The sequence below is a fragment of the Coturnix japonica genome, chromosome 6, assembly GCF_054131305.1.
Source record: "Coturnix japonica strain WE chromosome 6, WE-NBRP24, whole genome shotgun sequence".
Taxonomy (NCBI): domain Eukaryota; kingdom Metazoa; phylum Chordata; class Aves; order Galliformes; family Phasianidae; genus Coturnix; species Coturnix japonica.
Window position 1 is genome coordinate 24,601,530 of NC_140668.1, and position 13,791 is coordinate 24,615,320.

The 13,791-nt window shown below is 48.9% G+C and overlaps 1 protein-coding gene across 1 annotated transcript; it reads left to right on the forward strand.

The window, feature by feature from the left end:
• Nucleotides 1-829: 829 nt before the first annotated feature.
• Nucleotides 830-5,072, forward strand: GINS3 (GINS complex subunit 3). The gene is made up of 3 exons (XM_015873887.3): nucleotides 830-1,043; nucleotides 1,447-1,680; nucleotides 3,482-5,072. The coding sequence occupies exons 1-3, from the start codon at nucleotides 864-866 to the stop codon at nucleotides 3,710-3,712; spliced, it is 645 nt and encodes a 214-aa protein (XP_015729373.2). The 5' UTR covers nucleotides 830-863; the 3' UTR covers nucleotides 3,713-5,072.
• Nucleotides 5,073-13,791: the final 8,719 nt, after the last annotated feature.

A 13,791-nucleotide genomic window follows, 5' to 3' on the forward strand; every position in this document is an offset into this window, starting at 1 on the left:
AGCAATATTTATGCATCTGACATAGCACTCTGTTCTCTTACTGGTAATCCTGCTGAAGCCAATTGGCTTACCTCAGTTATTTGCCTGCATTTGCACAACAAAGGAATTGCAAAAGCTCGTGTCACAAATCCAGCATGACATTATTACTTACAAATAAGAACTCTCTGCCACAGGCGAAACAAGCAGTTTGGAAATGCAAATCTGTTCCTGAGAGTGGAAGTGATGGAGGGAAAGGAGCAACCCAGGCAGTGTCAGGAAAGGATTTAGGGTAATGGCTCCGGCTGTGGGGTCAGATCAGACAGGAGGCAACCCAGCCTTCCCCCAGTGCTCCCAGCCATGTCCCTGCAGTTTCCTCAGCTGTCTTACTTCATGTATTTAATGCTATTTACGTTGAAACAGGCCCAGCTGTGCAGTACGAGCTCTCTGCAGAGCCCATTGAGGCTGCCTCAAGCCTTCAGTTCTCTCTACCTCACTTTGCCATCTCACACCACAACCTGATGCACTTGGAGAAAGGGATTTTCTTTATGTACTGCGCCCTACAAGAGCCTATTCCCTTTACATCCCTCCTTGCTCACAGCGCAAATCTGGCATTTCCATGTGAGGATCTGCCCTCCAAACTCGATGAAGAAGGGAATATTTTCACTAAGCCATCATCAAACCCTTGTGTTTTATTTCTCTCAGTGAATTAATGCAGGGTTTAATAAGGTTCCACCGAGCAGCTTTAGCTGGGCTCTGACTGACTGGGCTCACCTCACACAGCACCGCCCGTTCCCGCCTCCGCGGCGGGCGGGAATTCTCCGCGCATGCGCAGCGCTGCCCGCTGCCGGCTGAGCGGGAGAGGCCGCGCTCCCACAGAGCTGAACATGGCGGGGGCGTATTTCCCTGTGGGCCCCGGGTTGGGTCCCGAGGAGAACTTCTTATCGCTGGACGACATCTTGATGTCTCAAGAGAAGCTGCCCAGCCGAGCCGAGAGCAACCTGCCCCGCATGGCCTTCGCGCTGGGCCAAGGGACCGGCGCCGGTTCCGGGGATTGCATCCCTGAGGTGAAGGAGTGCTGGGAGAGCGAGGCGCGGAGCGGGGCTGCCATAGGGGGGTATTGTGAGGGGGGGCGTTTTGTTCTGCTTTTGAGGTGGATATAAAGAGCCGGAGTCCTGCAGTAATAAGTATAAAACAATAATAATTAGTGCCTCTGAATAGCGGCTGCTTTATCACAGTTAGAGCTATAGAGCCCTCAGAGTTGGAAGGGACCTTTAAAGGCCAACAGGGCCTGATCCAGCCTGGCATTGCCAGCCCCCAGGGATGGGGCAGCCACCACCTCTCTCTGGGCAGATATATAATAATACCATATAATACCAGGTCTTCACTATGAAAGCTTCCTGTCAGCTTTGAGGGCTCATCCATACGTGTTTTCTTAGGAACAACCTTTACCTTTCTCTCTTCACACAGGGCTCAAAGCTGGAGCTCCCAATGTGGCTGGCCAAGGGGCTGCACGACAGCAAGAGGAGGCTGATCTCAGTGGAGCTGCCGAAGATCTACAGGGAGGCGTGGAGGACGGTGTTCAGCGCTGATGCCAACGTGGTCGATTTGCATAAAATGGGGCCATACTACTATGGATTTGGCTCCCAGCTCCTGAACTTCGACAACCCAGAGAACCCCGAGATAGCTCAGACTATCCTGCAGGCAAGTATTAGAGCTGAGGCCTGAAGTTTGTCTTTGTGTTTGTATATCTTCTTGTTCCCAGTTGCCCAGCAGACTGCAGGAAAAATATCTTGCTCCAATTCAGGTGACTTCATAATGGATTCATGATTTCTAGATCAAATGATATGACCCTTTTGGGGAATGGTGCAGCCTGTTAATGTCAGTGGAAGCCTCAAGTGCCCATCCAAGAGTGGGATTTTAACCTGGAGTTGCCATGCTGTAAATATATTTCAGAAAATCCTGTAAAACAGGACTAAAGAGGGTACAGCTGTATTTAATTTGTCCCCCTGCTGCAAGGCAGAACCTATTTACCCTATTTTTTGTTTTTTAACCTGTTTTTAAAGCTCTGTTCATATTGTCCTGAGCAACTATTCCATTGCTTCACCATAGGCTTAAACAGAATCTGTTTCACAGCAATACAAGCTCTGTTCTGTTTGCCTCACACAAAGTAAATGCTGAGAACAGATTATTCTCTTCCTTCCTGAAGAAGGCTATTATGTATTTGAACATTGGTTTTCTTCACTCTGGGATAAATGGACCCAATTCATTTGGTACCTCACTATGTGTCATGCTTCCTAACCTCGGATCACTGCTGGTATTTTTCCAGTTCAGCTCCATCTGCTTTGACAGGCAGCATCTTGAGCAGCACATCTTCCTGCTTTGTGCCCTTGGAAGCAGAAAGACTCCTCTGTGAGTTTTCCAGGCCATTATGTTGTTTGTTCATCATGTCACAGCTTTTCTGTTTTTCTCGATAGTGTGACATTGACACGTTTGGTCTGCAGTCCATAGTGAGGTGGTAAAGCATATGCAGACCATCATTCTTCGTCCTGCATTTTTGTAGTAAATTACTTCTGCCTTAACGTAGAACCTTGCAGTAGTCCCAGCTAAATTACATCCGATGATTTTCAGGCCATATTTCTAGTTTGCCAGGATTACTTGTGAATTATTGTTTTTGTCCACAGTCATCCCTCCTCCTATTCCTGCATGTTGTTTGCTAACCTAATAAACACAATTTCTATTCCATTAATTAAGTTCATTCATTAAATTATCAAATATTACTCCTTCCTTAGAGTGCTCTACTGAGGGCTTGCTTTCTGCTTTGAGGAGGTTTCCTTTTTCCATCTCTTCCTTCTGTTAATGCATGTCTTAGCAAGAGAACCACTTCAGCACACATCACTAGTTGACAAATATCAAAGCATGCAAGGTGCAGCTTGTTGAAAGCAAATGAAAGGAGCTGTGCTGTTTTACTTTAAAAGAAACACCACCATAAATAAGGCGTTGACTCCTTATTTTTGTTTGGGAATAAAGCCTTTCAGTATATCCTTTTACTTTTTAAAATGTTATGTGTTAGTTGTAGATTTGAGCAGGGGGCAAGTGTTATTTCAGCATGCCAAATGCTCCTCAGTGATGACGTATCTTCTGGTCCATTCACAAGCTGCAGCTTGTCTGTTCCTACAGCAGCTGTTGTGGCACAAGATTCATTCCACTGGTTAAGTGAGATGGAGTAGATGCTAATTGTGTTACACCCTCTCGTCTTCTCAAGCCTGTTGTTAGAGAGCAGGCAAATCTAATTCCATGCATGCTTCCTCTCTGCTATATCAGATATTCACTCTCCAAGCTCATGCAGGAAGTAGTTTGTCTTTGCAACCAGGATTAATTGGTGCTGTGTACAGCAGCCCTGGCAGACCAGCTGTAAGCATCTCCCATGTCTTGAAAGGTTTCTAGCATTCAAGCTGAAGCAGCCTCTGCTTTACGTGTCAATAACTCTGCTTATCTTCTTTAGACATTTATTAGCCGTTTCCGTCGTATCATGGACTCCTCTCAGAATGCCTACAACGAGGACACGTCAAGTCTGGTGGCTCGGCTGGATGAGTTAGAACGAGCCTTATTTCAAGCTGGCCAGAAGGGGCTGAATGACTTCCAGTGCTGGGAAAAGGGACAGGCTTCACAAATCACAGTTTCCAGTCTGGTCCAGAATTACGGGAAAAGAAAATTTACAGACATGGATGGGTAAAAGCCTGAAGAACAGGTGGCTGCAACAGAGGACACCGAGATAGATAGTCACAGAAAGGAAAGATGAATCAGCTTTGGGAAAGGACAGATTCCCAGTCCATTAACAGGAGTTCTTTCCTAACATCTTCATATTAGCCTAGTGCAAATCTTGAAGGCAGATGGCAAGGATATTAAAAATAGATCACATCACATTGCTGGATAGCCTTACAGCTTACTCATACCACCCATGAGGATCTGTGGTTATAGTGCTTGCTAAGTGGCTGAAAGGATGTGAGAGGATTTTCTAAAAGGGTAATTGCTATTTATCATTCTTTAGCTTCCAAATTGATATTTGCAGTGCCAGATCTGTTTGGAAAACAAGTGTAATTGTTTATATTCCATCCTTTCCATACCAGCCTCCTGGGAACATCTGCTTCCAGCTTCCCTGTTCTTTGGAGAACCCCAGATATATGGAGGAAAAAAAAAGTGCTAGAAACTACACTGCACTTTTCCCATTTCTTATACATTTAAGTTTAACAGATGCTCTCTATGAGACAGGGATCCCTTTCCTTGCTGATTTTTGTACACAGCATTAGTACTTCAGAGAACGCTTCTCCACCTGTGCAGGTCTGAGGAGCTGCCTTGTCTTTTCTTTCCCTTCCAGCCTTTGTGGGATCAGTGCTGCAGGTGATGGAGGATGTTCCCATCTGCTGTGAGTGCCTTTTAGCTCTTCCACTCATTTTACAGGAGCATCAAAAGTTAGTCTGGGCTGGTTTAAAAGCAGGTGCCTTAATGGAAATCATCCTCCATTGTCAACCTGTGTCATCTGTTTTCACCATGTGAAAATCTACTTACTAAGTTCAGTTAGCAGTGGAGGGACAGAGCAAATGAACTGAGTTTCCTTCCTTCTGATCCATCCGCAAAGTGATTCTAGTAAATATTATCACTGCCAGTAGGAGAGACTGAAGCTGGTACTCGAACAGCCCAGCATTTATCATCCTACCCCTTCCTGCTCCAGGAGTCACAAGGTGACAGCAGCATTTCTGATGCAAAACCTTCAAGATCTGATGCACCAAGTCTTGTAGGAGTTGCTTGTCTTTGCAGGTGTACCTGGCCATCACATTCTTCAGACTGAAGACCTGCAGTGCAAATGATGCATGGTCATTCCTCTGAAGCTCTGCCCTGGAGGTCATGAGAGGGGGCAGGGTGTTGGCTTCAGCTCTGCTGGGGAGACTAACTGGAAACTGCCTCACAAAGTATTTGGGAGTACTTACAGGCTCAAATGCTGCTGTATGTAGTAGCCTAGACATTTTCCTGGAATATTTGTCTATTTTCTATTTCTGGATTTTTATGCTGAATAAAGATTTTTAAGGGGGAAGTTATTTGATGTAAAGTGTCCATTGTTAGCTGTCCAGCAATTAGAAATTAGTCACAGATAGTGCAGATCTCTGCAAAGTCACGTCTGCAGAGGACAATGCAGTCCTGGTCATCCCATGCCCATTCTCTTTTAGGTGACGTGGTCATGAACTGTTTTCCTGCAGTCAGGTGCAGTCAGCTGTCTAACACACCCCACGTGAGTAGTAGCAGTTTGTTAAAGCCATGGCACAGACACAAAATCAATAGCTTTTATCAGGTTGCAAGTCCGCATTTTCATGGAGATGATTTTCAGCAGCACAGCAGCCAACAGGTGGGAGTTGGCTGTTTCTGTTCATACCCTGCTGCTCCAAGTGCTAAAGCACAGATTGCAAGTCATGTGTCAAAACTGCATCCAGTGTTCCAGCTGTATGGGAAGCAAGATTAACTCCACCTGTGATAAGAACATTTTAGGTTTGGAAGTGTTATGTTAAGATGGTTGCTTTGAGATCTAGTTGGTTTATAACCAAAAATCATTCCACAGTTTCTAGATTAGATTTAATGACTTTCTGAACTCATTTTGTTGTGTTTGTAAGAACGTTTCTCATCATTACTGCTGGGTACAAATCCCAAGCAGATGGTGTACGCTTGCCAGTGTTTTGTGCAGCCAGTTTCAGAGTAGGGAGATTGAAGTAGTCCTTAATGTCAGATGTCACTTAGTAACCCTGAGTGCTTAGTAAAAAAAAGCACCATAAACCCCTTAAATTTCTGATCCTGCAATCTTTAATTGCTCTTTCTGCTAGTAGATCTGATATTCTGTAGATTTTATTAATTTCTGGCAGGAACGTTTTATTCTGTTTGGAAGCACTTTGCTGCTACTGCAGACACTCACTGCTGCTGTTAAGCCTTCAGGGTAGCTGACAAAAGAATGCTCTGTAATTTTTATGAACACAGACTGTCCTTTATGATTGCGCAGCAGCAAGCTGTGTCAGAGGAATTTGAACTCCTGTATTATCAGAATGGCACAATAGCTTACTGAACTGCACAAAAGAGGTACAAAAAGAGCTTTTAAGTGTCACTGCTCCCCATGTTTCTCATCTTTCACACTGCAGGATTACTGATGTCTGATGTTTATGAGAAAGCAGCCCATAGACGTATTATACAGCATTGCTACACTGTTCTCCATGGCAACCAAAATTAAGTGAAATTCAGAATGCTGGTTAGTTATGTGTTCACATTAAAACTCAAAGGAACATTCTTATTATGTGTTTTTTAAGAAACCCACAGGCTGGCTTGATCTGGTCCTTCCAGACCCATCTCAGGGCAATGTTAGTCTGAGTAGCTCCTCAAAAGCTGTTTCTGCTGGACACCCTCCTTGGGAGCTCCGTTCCATTGCCATGCTGTGCTGTGTGACAACCAGGGAGCTGATGTGCACCAATGCAGCAGAAGATGGAGTCACTTGGACTCCCTGGCAGTGAGCTGTCACGTTGGTCAGTGAAACTGAAAAGCTTTCCTCAGCTGAATTTCACATGGACACATGTGAACGTTCTAACACACCAGGCTTCTTCACTCCATGTATTCTTCCAAGTATGTGAGGCAGCTGTAGGCGTTTGAGGCCCAGTTAAACACAAAGAGCTTTGCAGTCACCCATGCACAAACTCTCAGCTATCCAAACTGCTTCTTCATAAGAGTTCTTCTTTACTCCCTTGACTTTCATTGACATAAATGAGGCTTCACTTCATCCTCTGGCCTTGGTTTATTTTTGCTCAGCAGAAAAAAACCCAGCTGTTGATTGCTTCTGCTAGCCAGGAAGCTTTAGACAGAGTCATTCAGACCAGCATCCAAGAGAGGTGGCAGTAAGGAGTACTTTGAAAACTGACATGCTGTAACACCATGTACTACTTGTAGCACAGGAACAATGACATCTAACTGAATTGAAGAGCACGAGCATTCCCAGTTTTGATCTGTGTAATGTGATGGAAAGTGTAGCAACAAAAAAGTAGTAGTGAAATCCTGGGCTGTGACAGGTGAGGATATACTCAAATGTGGTAGCCATAAACACAGAGAAAGGAAAAAAGCTGCTTACCCTTAGAAGACCTTCAGCAAGCAGGAACCTCCAGAGAAACATCCTTGCTCCCCCTGCCAGCCCTTAAATGAGGTCTGGGAAGGGGAGGAGCCAGAATCTGGTCATTCAGGTACATTGCTTGCACCTGAGCTCCACTGGGTTAGCCCTGCCTTCCCACCAGGTGCTCCATCACTGCTTCAAGCTGTGATTCAGCATTTCAACTGCAATCCATGATTTTTAGCCATTTTTGGTGATCAGCTCTTAGAAGAACCTCATTCAAAATGTCAATTAACCCAACTGCTGAACAGAGATGTGATGTAAAACAGCAGTGGGACAGTGGGGTGTGCTTTCTTTACACAGAGCTGCTTCTGTACCCAGATGTGCTGTTTATAAGAACACATTGTCTGGCAGCACATCATACGGCTCAGGAGATTGTGGTTTTATTTAAACATCCACCTTTCTGTTTAGTGCTGCCTCTGCCTCAGAGGTAGTTCTGTACCTCAGTTTCTTTTTCTGATGGTTGAATGATTCTGTGCTCTGGATGGGAAGCAGCAATGTAATTTCTTACAGCCAATATGTTGCCAGGCTTTCACAGCTCTGCTGCATCTGCCAGAGCTCAGCTACTTACTTGGTGAGTGCTTGACAGAGCTAAAAGATTCCCCTTTTCAGAAATCATGCTGGCTTCCTTGATGCATCCCATTAAATCCTTGCTGCTAAGATTTATCAAGGCTGCCATGTATCTGATTAAATACGGAGAAGCACTTTTCTCACCCTCCATCCTTCTCCCCCACCCAAACAGCCAGTTGGCCCAGCAGGAGATTGGCCAAGCATGGATAGCTGAGCCTGCATTTCTGCTCCATTTGCCTGATATTGCCAACTCAGAAGTACTTGTACTGGAGCTGACAGCAGCCTGAGCACTAAGTGCTGAGCTGAGTCGTCACTGGGACTTCACACAAACACTGACGGAAGGATAACAGCTACTGTGGTTTCATCATGTCACATTGAATGGGAATGAAGGGAGACCACACACATTTGAAACTTATTTCTGATGGGTTTGCTTTTAAGTCTGGCTTTGGGAGCTGATCTCCAGTTGATAGAGCATGTTTTGCTTTGTTTCGTGCTGACCAGGCAGGGGGATTCAAATCTGGGGCAGTCAGATCCTGTTTGTGAAAGAAACTGGGCAGTTAAAAGTGTCTCTGGCTTCAGATCACCTGTGTGCTGCATCTCCTGCTGCCATGACCGTGTGGCCATGGCCTGGGAGGGCTGCTGTGTGCCCTGCTGGCCAGCAGCTGGGAGAGGAGGAGTCAAGCTGGAGATGTTATTTTTGTGTGAGCCCTACCACAACTGCTTGTTTCAATTGAAGGTAGTGAGAGCTCTACTGATGTTCTTGTGCCTTGGAGACCAAAGTAGATGGGTAAGTGACTTCTTGGAGTGAGTGAGACTCAAGGTGGATTTAGGTTGCACAGTGGTCAAGAAGGAAGAAGGAAATCGATCCTGGGATCCCCTTCCCCAGCACTGAGGGCTGTCAGCTTCCCAGCACAGGTGCCAACCTTCCAGGGATCCAGGCTGACCCCACTGCTGCACCACAGCACCGTGCATGAGAGCAGTGTGCTGCAGCAGCCAGCCCACTCCTTGGCTGCATGGAAAGTTACAGGGGGTAGCACAGCCCCAAAAAGCTGAGGCGTTTGTTCTGGTTTTCAAAACACTTCATTAATGTGATTGGCAATGCTAGAAGGTTCCTGAGATTAGAATGCTGCTATTTTTGAAGAGTTATTTCTGATGGCGGGCTGCCAAGCAGTGCCACCGGCCTCTGTAATCTTTCTATCTGATTGGCAGGACACACTGTGGTCTTTTGCCTTTTGTTAGCCTCTCTGAAGCCACATGGTTCCAGCTCTTCACAGGCTTCTCCTACAGTGAGAGAAAACACACTTTATCCAGGTTTTCCTGCCCTATGGCAAGGCAGAAATCCCTCATGTTGTGGGGTAGAAATCATTTGTCCTTTAGATGCTGGTATGCTGCTGAGTGGGGTTTGGTGAAGGAGATACCTCCTGAGAGTCGTGGCGATGCTGTCCCATCTCTGTTGTGATGCTGTGATTAAAACAACAGCAACAAAAGTGATAAAAGGCAAATGGACATTGTGCAGCTCTACCTGCGCTCACATCTGCAGTAGCTCACAAGGCTGTGCCTGTCTCCAGCAGTTCTCAGAGTCCCTCAAGGGCTCTCAGGTGCTCACTAGGCAAAGCAGGAGAATATTTGTTACAAAAATGGCTTGTGAACATGCATAAACAGGAGGTCTGGCCTGAACAAATAGGCAGAGTTTTCCCTGACTTCAGACCGAGAGATTGGCAGATGCTTAAGAAGCAGCATGGCTTTTCTTCTAATGCATTAGAGCAAAATGGGAGTAGGGAGATAACCACCCAATAGCACAGTCCTATAGCTGGGGGGTTTGGCAGCAATATACGTGGGAACTGTGAAGCAAATAGAGAAATAAAGGCACCATCAAAACAGCCCTCAGATATTTGCCTTCAAAGCCCACAGCTAGACTGTAGAAACTCTGGGGGAGGCATTAATACCTGTTTGAATGGCAGAGGCTCCAGGTTTGCTCCAGACCGTCTGGATTTATTACCATCATTTTACCAAGCACTGTCTGGAGCCTGAGCTGTGATTTTTGCCATTCAGTTTGGGCTCAGGTGCACAAACACAGCTCTGTCTGCCTGGCTGGCACAGGCAGAGATGGGCACCGCTCTGCATCTGCACCAGCAGCATCAGAGGGAAGCTCTCTGCACCCAGAGCTTTGAGTCAGCAGGGCAGGATGACACAGAAAAAAAAGAAATCACTGCATCGTCTTCCTGCTTACCTCTGTGCACAGCTCTGCCCTCCCACAGCCCTGGCTCTTGGCTGGGTTCCTTTGGCAAAGGGATCCAGCAAGGAGTGGCTGCCACCTGGCAGACCCCTCACCCGGCCCCTCTGGCTGGTGGCTGCCCCTCTCTTCCCCCCTGAAAACTCACAATCACAAGCTGATTAAGCCCAGCGTGTTAATTGGCTGTGACAGCTCATTTTGTTATCTTGTAGTTCATTATTGATGGGGTGCGTGTGACTGGATTCCAAGCAAAGGTCAGTGCCAGGCCTCCCTTTCTGCCTGGCCGGGATGTGGGCACAGTAGGGCGGTAGCTCTGAGGATGGTGCTGGTCATGCTGTGCAGGGGGATGTCCCATGGCACCGGGTGGCTTCACCTCGGCTTCTCCAAAAAACAGGGCTGAAAGGGGCAGGAGTGGGGAGGGAGGTGTGCAGTGGAGGATCAGGAGGATGCAGTGGTGTGCTTTGGCTAAAAGCTCCAAAACTAACGTGCTGTCCCTCTGCCTCCCTCCTCAGCATCTGCTGGGATTGTGGCCCAAATGCAGCACGACGTGAGAGTTCATTAGTGAGGAGCAGGATGAAATCATTAGGGCCGATGGATCCCTCTGAGCAAGAGGCATTGATCAGCTGCAGGTCAAGGAGAAGGTCAGGGACAGAGCCAGCAGGGTGCAGGCATGGGGAGCTGGGTGTACAACTGCTCTATGAAAGCTCTCAAGCCAAGTAAGGAGCAGGGGGTACAGAGACTGACCAAACTTCATCCCCCTGGGAAAGCAATGTGTGTTTCCAGACCTGGTGCCCTCAGCATCCCAGAACTGTGGTGCCCCCAAGCAGCCAGCAACCTGCCCATACCTGTCTGTGTGTCCCCAAACACCCCCAGTGGCAACAAGGCAACTATGAAATGTTGGGGAACCATCAAACCTTCCCACTGCATCGCCACCTCCTTAAGCCACCCCAGCACCCTGGAGCCTTGGGGATGGCATTACCCCACTCTCCAGGGGAAGGTTAAAGTGGGCATTGCTGCTTGTTGTGCAATTGGAAACGCTTTTTAATGATGGAGCATGCCAGACTCTGGGCTCCAAGGAGACACCTTGCAGGCTGCTCTGTCTCACGCCTGTCAGCTTGTTAAGCACATCTGTATGCACACAGTTGCTTTCTGCACAGCTCTGCTCTGCTGACAGGTATTTATTTAAAGCCTGGCTGTGAGTGGGAGCTGCATCCTCCCTGCCTGGGAGGTGGCACCTGTCCCTGTGCACACCAAACCAAGGCGGGACAGGGAAATGCTGTGGTTTCCATGCATCCTGAACAAGGTTCTGGTGTCTCTTGAGGCATTCCAAGGCCTCCAGATGGAGACTGTTGGACACAGCTCTTGCTGTGGACACAGAGGTAACACCTGGCCCTACTGAGCCCCTGCAGGCGCAGCCTTGGAACTGAGCTGGCAGCAAAGTCCTCATGGCTGCCATGCTCCTGGCTTTGCCCTGAGCTCCATCACTGCTGGGTGCAGCTGATCTGTGGGAATTCTGCCTGGCAGCTCGCTGGGCAGGTTGTTGGTCTGGTTTTTGATCAAAATCGTCCCGTTTTGCTACGGTGGAGGGGCTGTGAGTGAATGAAAAGGGAAACTTGAATGGAGCCCAGCCGTTAGAGAATCGTGTGAGAACAATTCATTGGGGCCCTTGGGCTGAGCCGGAGCTTGCAGCCAGGATGGAAAATTACTGTGAGCCCTGTGCTGCAAGGGCAGGAGGCAGCCACAGCTGGAGGCCGGCCAGCACTGCCACGAGGATGGTGCTGCTGTCACAGAGCGTGGACGAGTGTGCCCATGGGCACAGTGTGTGCCCGCAGCTTGCTAAGGGCTCCAGAGATTGGGGTGCCCTCTGCGTTGCCCATTTCCAAGAGTGTTTTAGCAAACAGGCCCTTCTCATGCATCTTGCCCATGGCTGATTCTCCTTGTTTCTCCCCTTTCTGATTGCCTTGACCAAAATAGCCCGTCACAGATCCAGGGCGGAGCGAGGCAGGACCAGCAGCCACGCACTCCAAACAACATTGTGATTTAAGGGTGGCAATAAAAAACATCACACTCCTGCGCAACTGGGGCTAAATTTAGTTCTGATCCTCAGCACATCATCACCGGACTGCGTGTGCCTGGGGGCAGCACCTAATTCCTGCTCGATAAAGCCTCATTGAGCGCACCCATCCCCTGCCTGGGCTGTGTGTGACCATCACGCCTGCCCCACATCAGTCTGAGCTGTGCCACCCCAGCCCCCTGCTCCCCATCCACCTGCCCCATGCTCTGCCATCTGAGGATGGGATGCTTCTCAAACACCTGCAGCCCAGCCTCAGCATCATCACCTGCTTCAACATCTCTGGGCAAAGGGCTCCTTAGTTCTTCAGTGCCACCAGGAAAAGAGCAAACAGCAGAAAACAGCACAAGTCTGCACACTGCATCCCTGACCCTCCGAGAGTCCTTGTCCACAGCTGTGACCTCCCTGATGCCATCTCCGCAGCCAGACCTTGGTTTGACTGCCTTGCTGTCACGTGGCTGAGATGAAAGTGCATGGAAAGCCATGTGGAAAATGCCACATTGACCTGCAAAGAGAAATGTGGAAAAATCCATGCTGTAAAACTCCCTTTAAACATGCAATTGAGGGTGCAGGCCGCACCACGTGCAATGCAGATTCCGGTGCATGGAAAGCTTCTGCTCTCTCCATACACAATTAATTGTGCAATTATTGCAGCCATATGGCCACGCTCCTTTGGCAAGGTAGCATCTAAAAGGTCTTATTTGGTCAAGTTGAACTTTGTGCGGAGAGGATACATTCCTGGTGTGAAAACCATTTATTCCTGTAGGAATCCCTGGCAGTCAGAGGAGGTTGACTTTTGCACAGAGGATCTGATCCCTTCATATCCCTGCCCAGTTCCGGGGTGAACCATTTGCTGTGGTGTAAGAGGCAGCCCTGAAGGCAGAGAAGCTCCTGGCTGAACAGCCCCGTGATCCCCAGCATCCCATTGAGGTGAGAAGGTGAACACAGCCCAGCATGCAGAGCTATCGGCGACTCAACAGGAGAGGCTGAAGTCAGCTGGAAGCTGGTTGCCATCCAACAAGCCTGGGACAAGCTGTCAGCACAGATGTACCGGGGATGGAACAGACGTGTGCCCCAGCCCCGCTGTGGGACAAGCTGCACTTGTGATTGTGCTGTACAGGAGGAGTGCTGTGAGGGCACCCACTGCAGGCCTGGACTGGCCAGAGCAAATACAGCACTGCTGCCCTGCTGCCTTGGGAGCCCTTGGGCTCCTCCATAGACCTGAACGCTGTCATGAGAGTGACTGGGTGATCCTCAGTCCCAAACACCCACAACCCCACAGCTCCTTGTATGTGTACAGGGTCCATCTCCATCCCAGCCATGGCGTCATCTCCTGGGTGACCCCTTAGACCCCACATCTATCGCCATCCCCACTCCCTGCCCCCCAACTCTTGGCCATGCTGTGGGGACACCCGTTGCCCAGCTCCCCCTTATCGCGGTTCCTCCCGGGTCTGTTCACCATCGTGGGGACCCCCACCCTCCTCAGCCATCACAGCCCCTTTCCTGAGGATCCCTCGGACACAGCGCTGCACCCGGAGCTCTCCATCTTCCATCGCTTCACCCCGCTCCCTTTCTTACACACCCCCCCCGTGCCCTCCGCAGCTCCACAGTTGCCCTTTCTTTCCCCCCTCCCTCGTTCTTATTATCCGTCCGGCCCCGGCCCCGCTCCCGGCCCCATCTCCGGCCCCGTCCCTCCTCTCCGGCCCCGCCGAGGGGAGGATCCGCTCCCCTGGGCCGTTCCGCCTCGCCCCT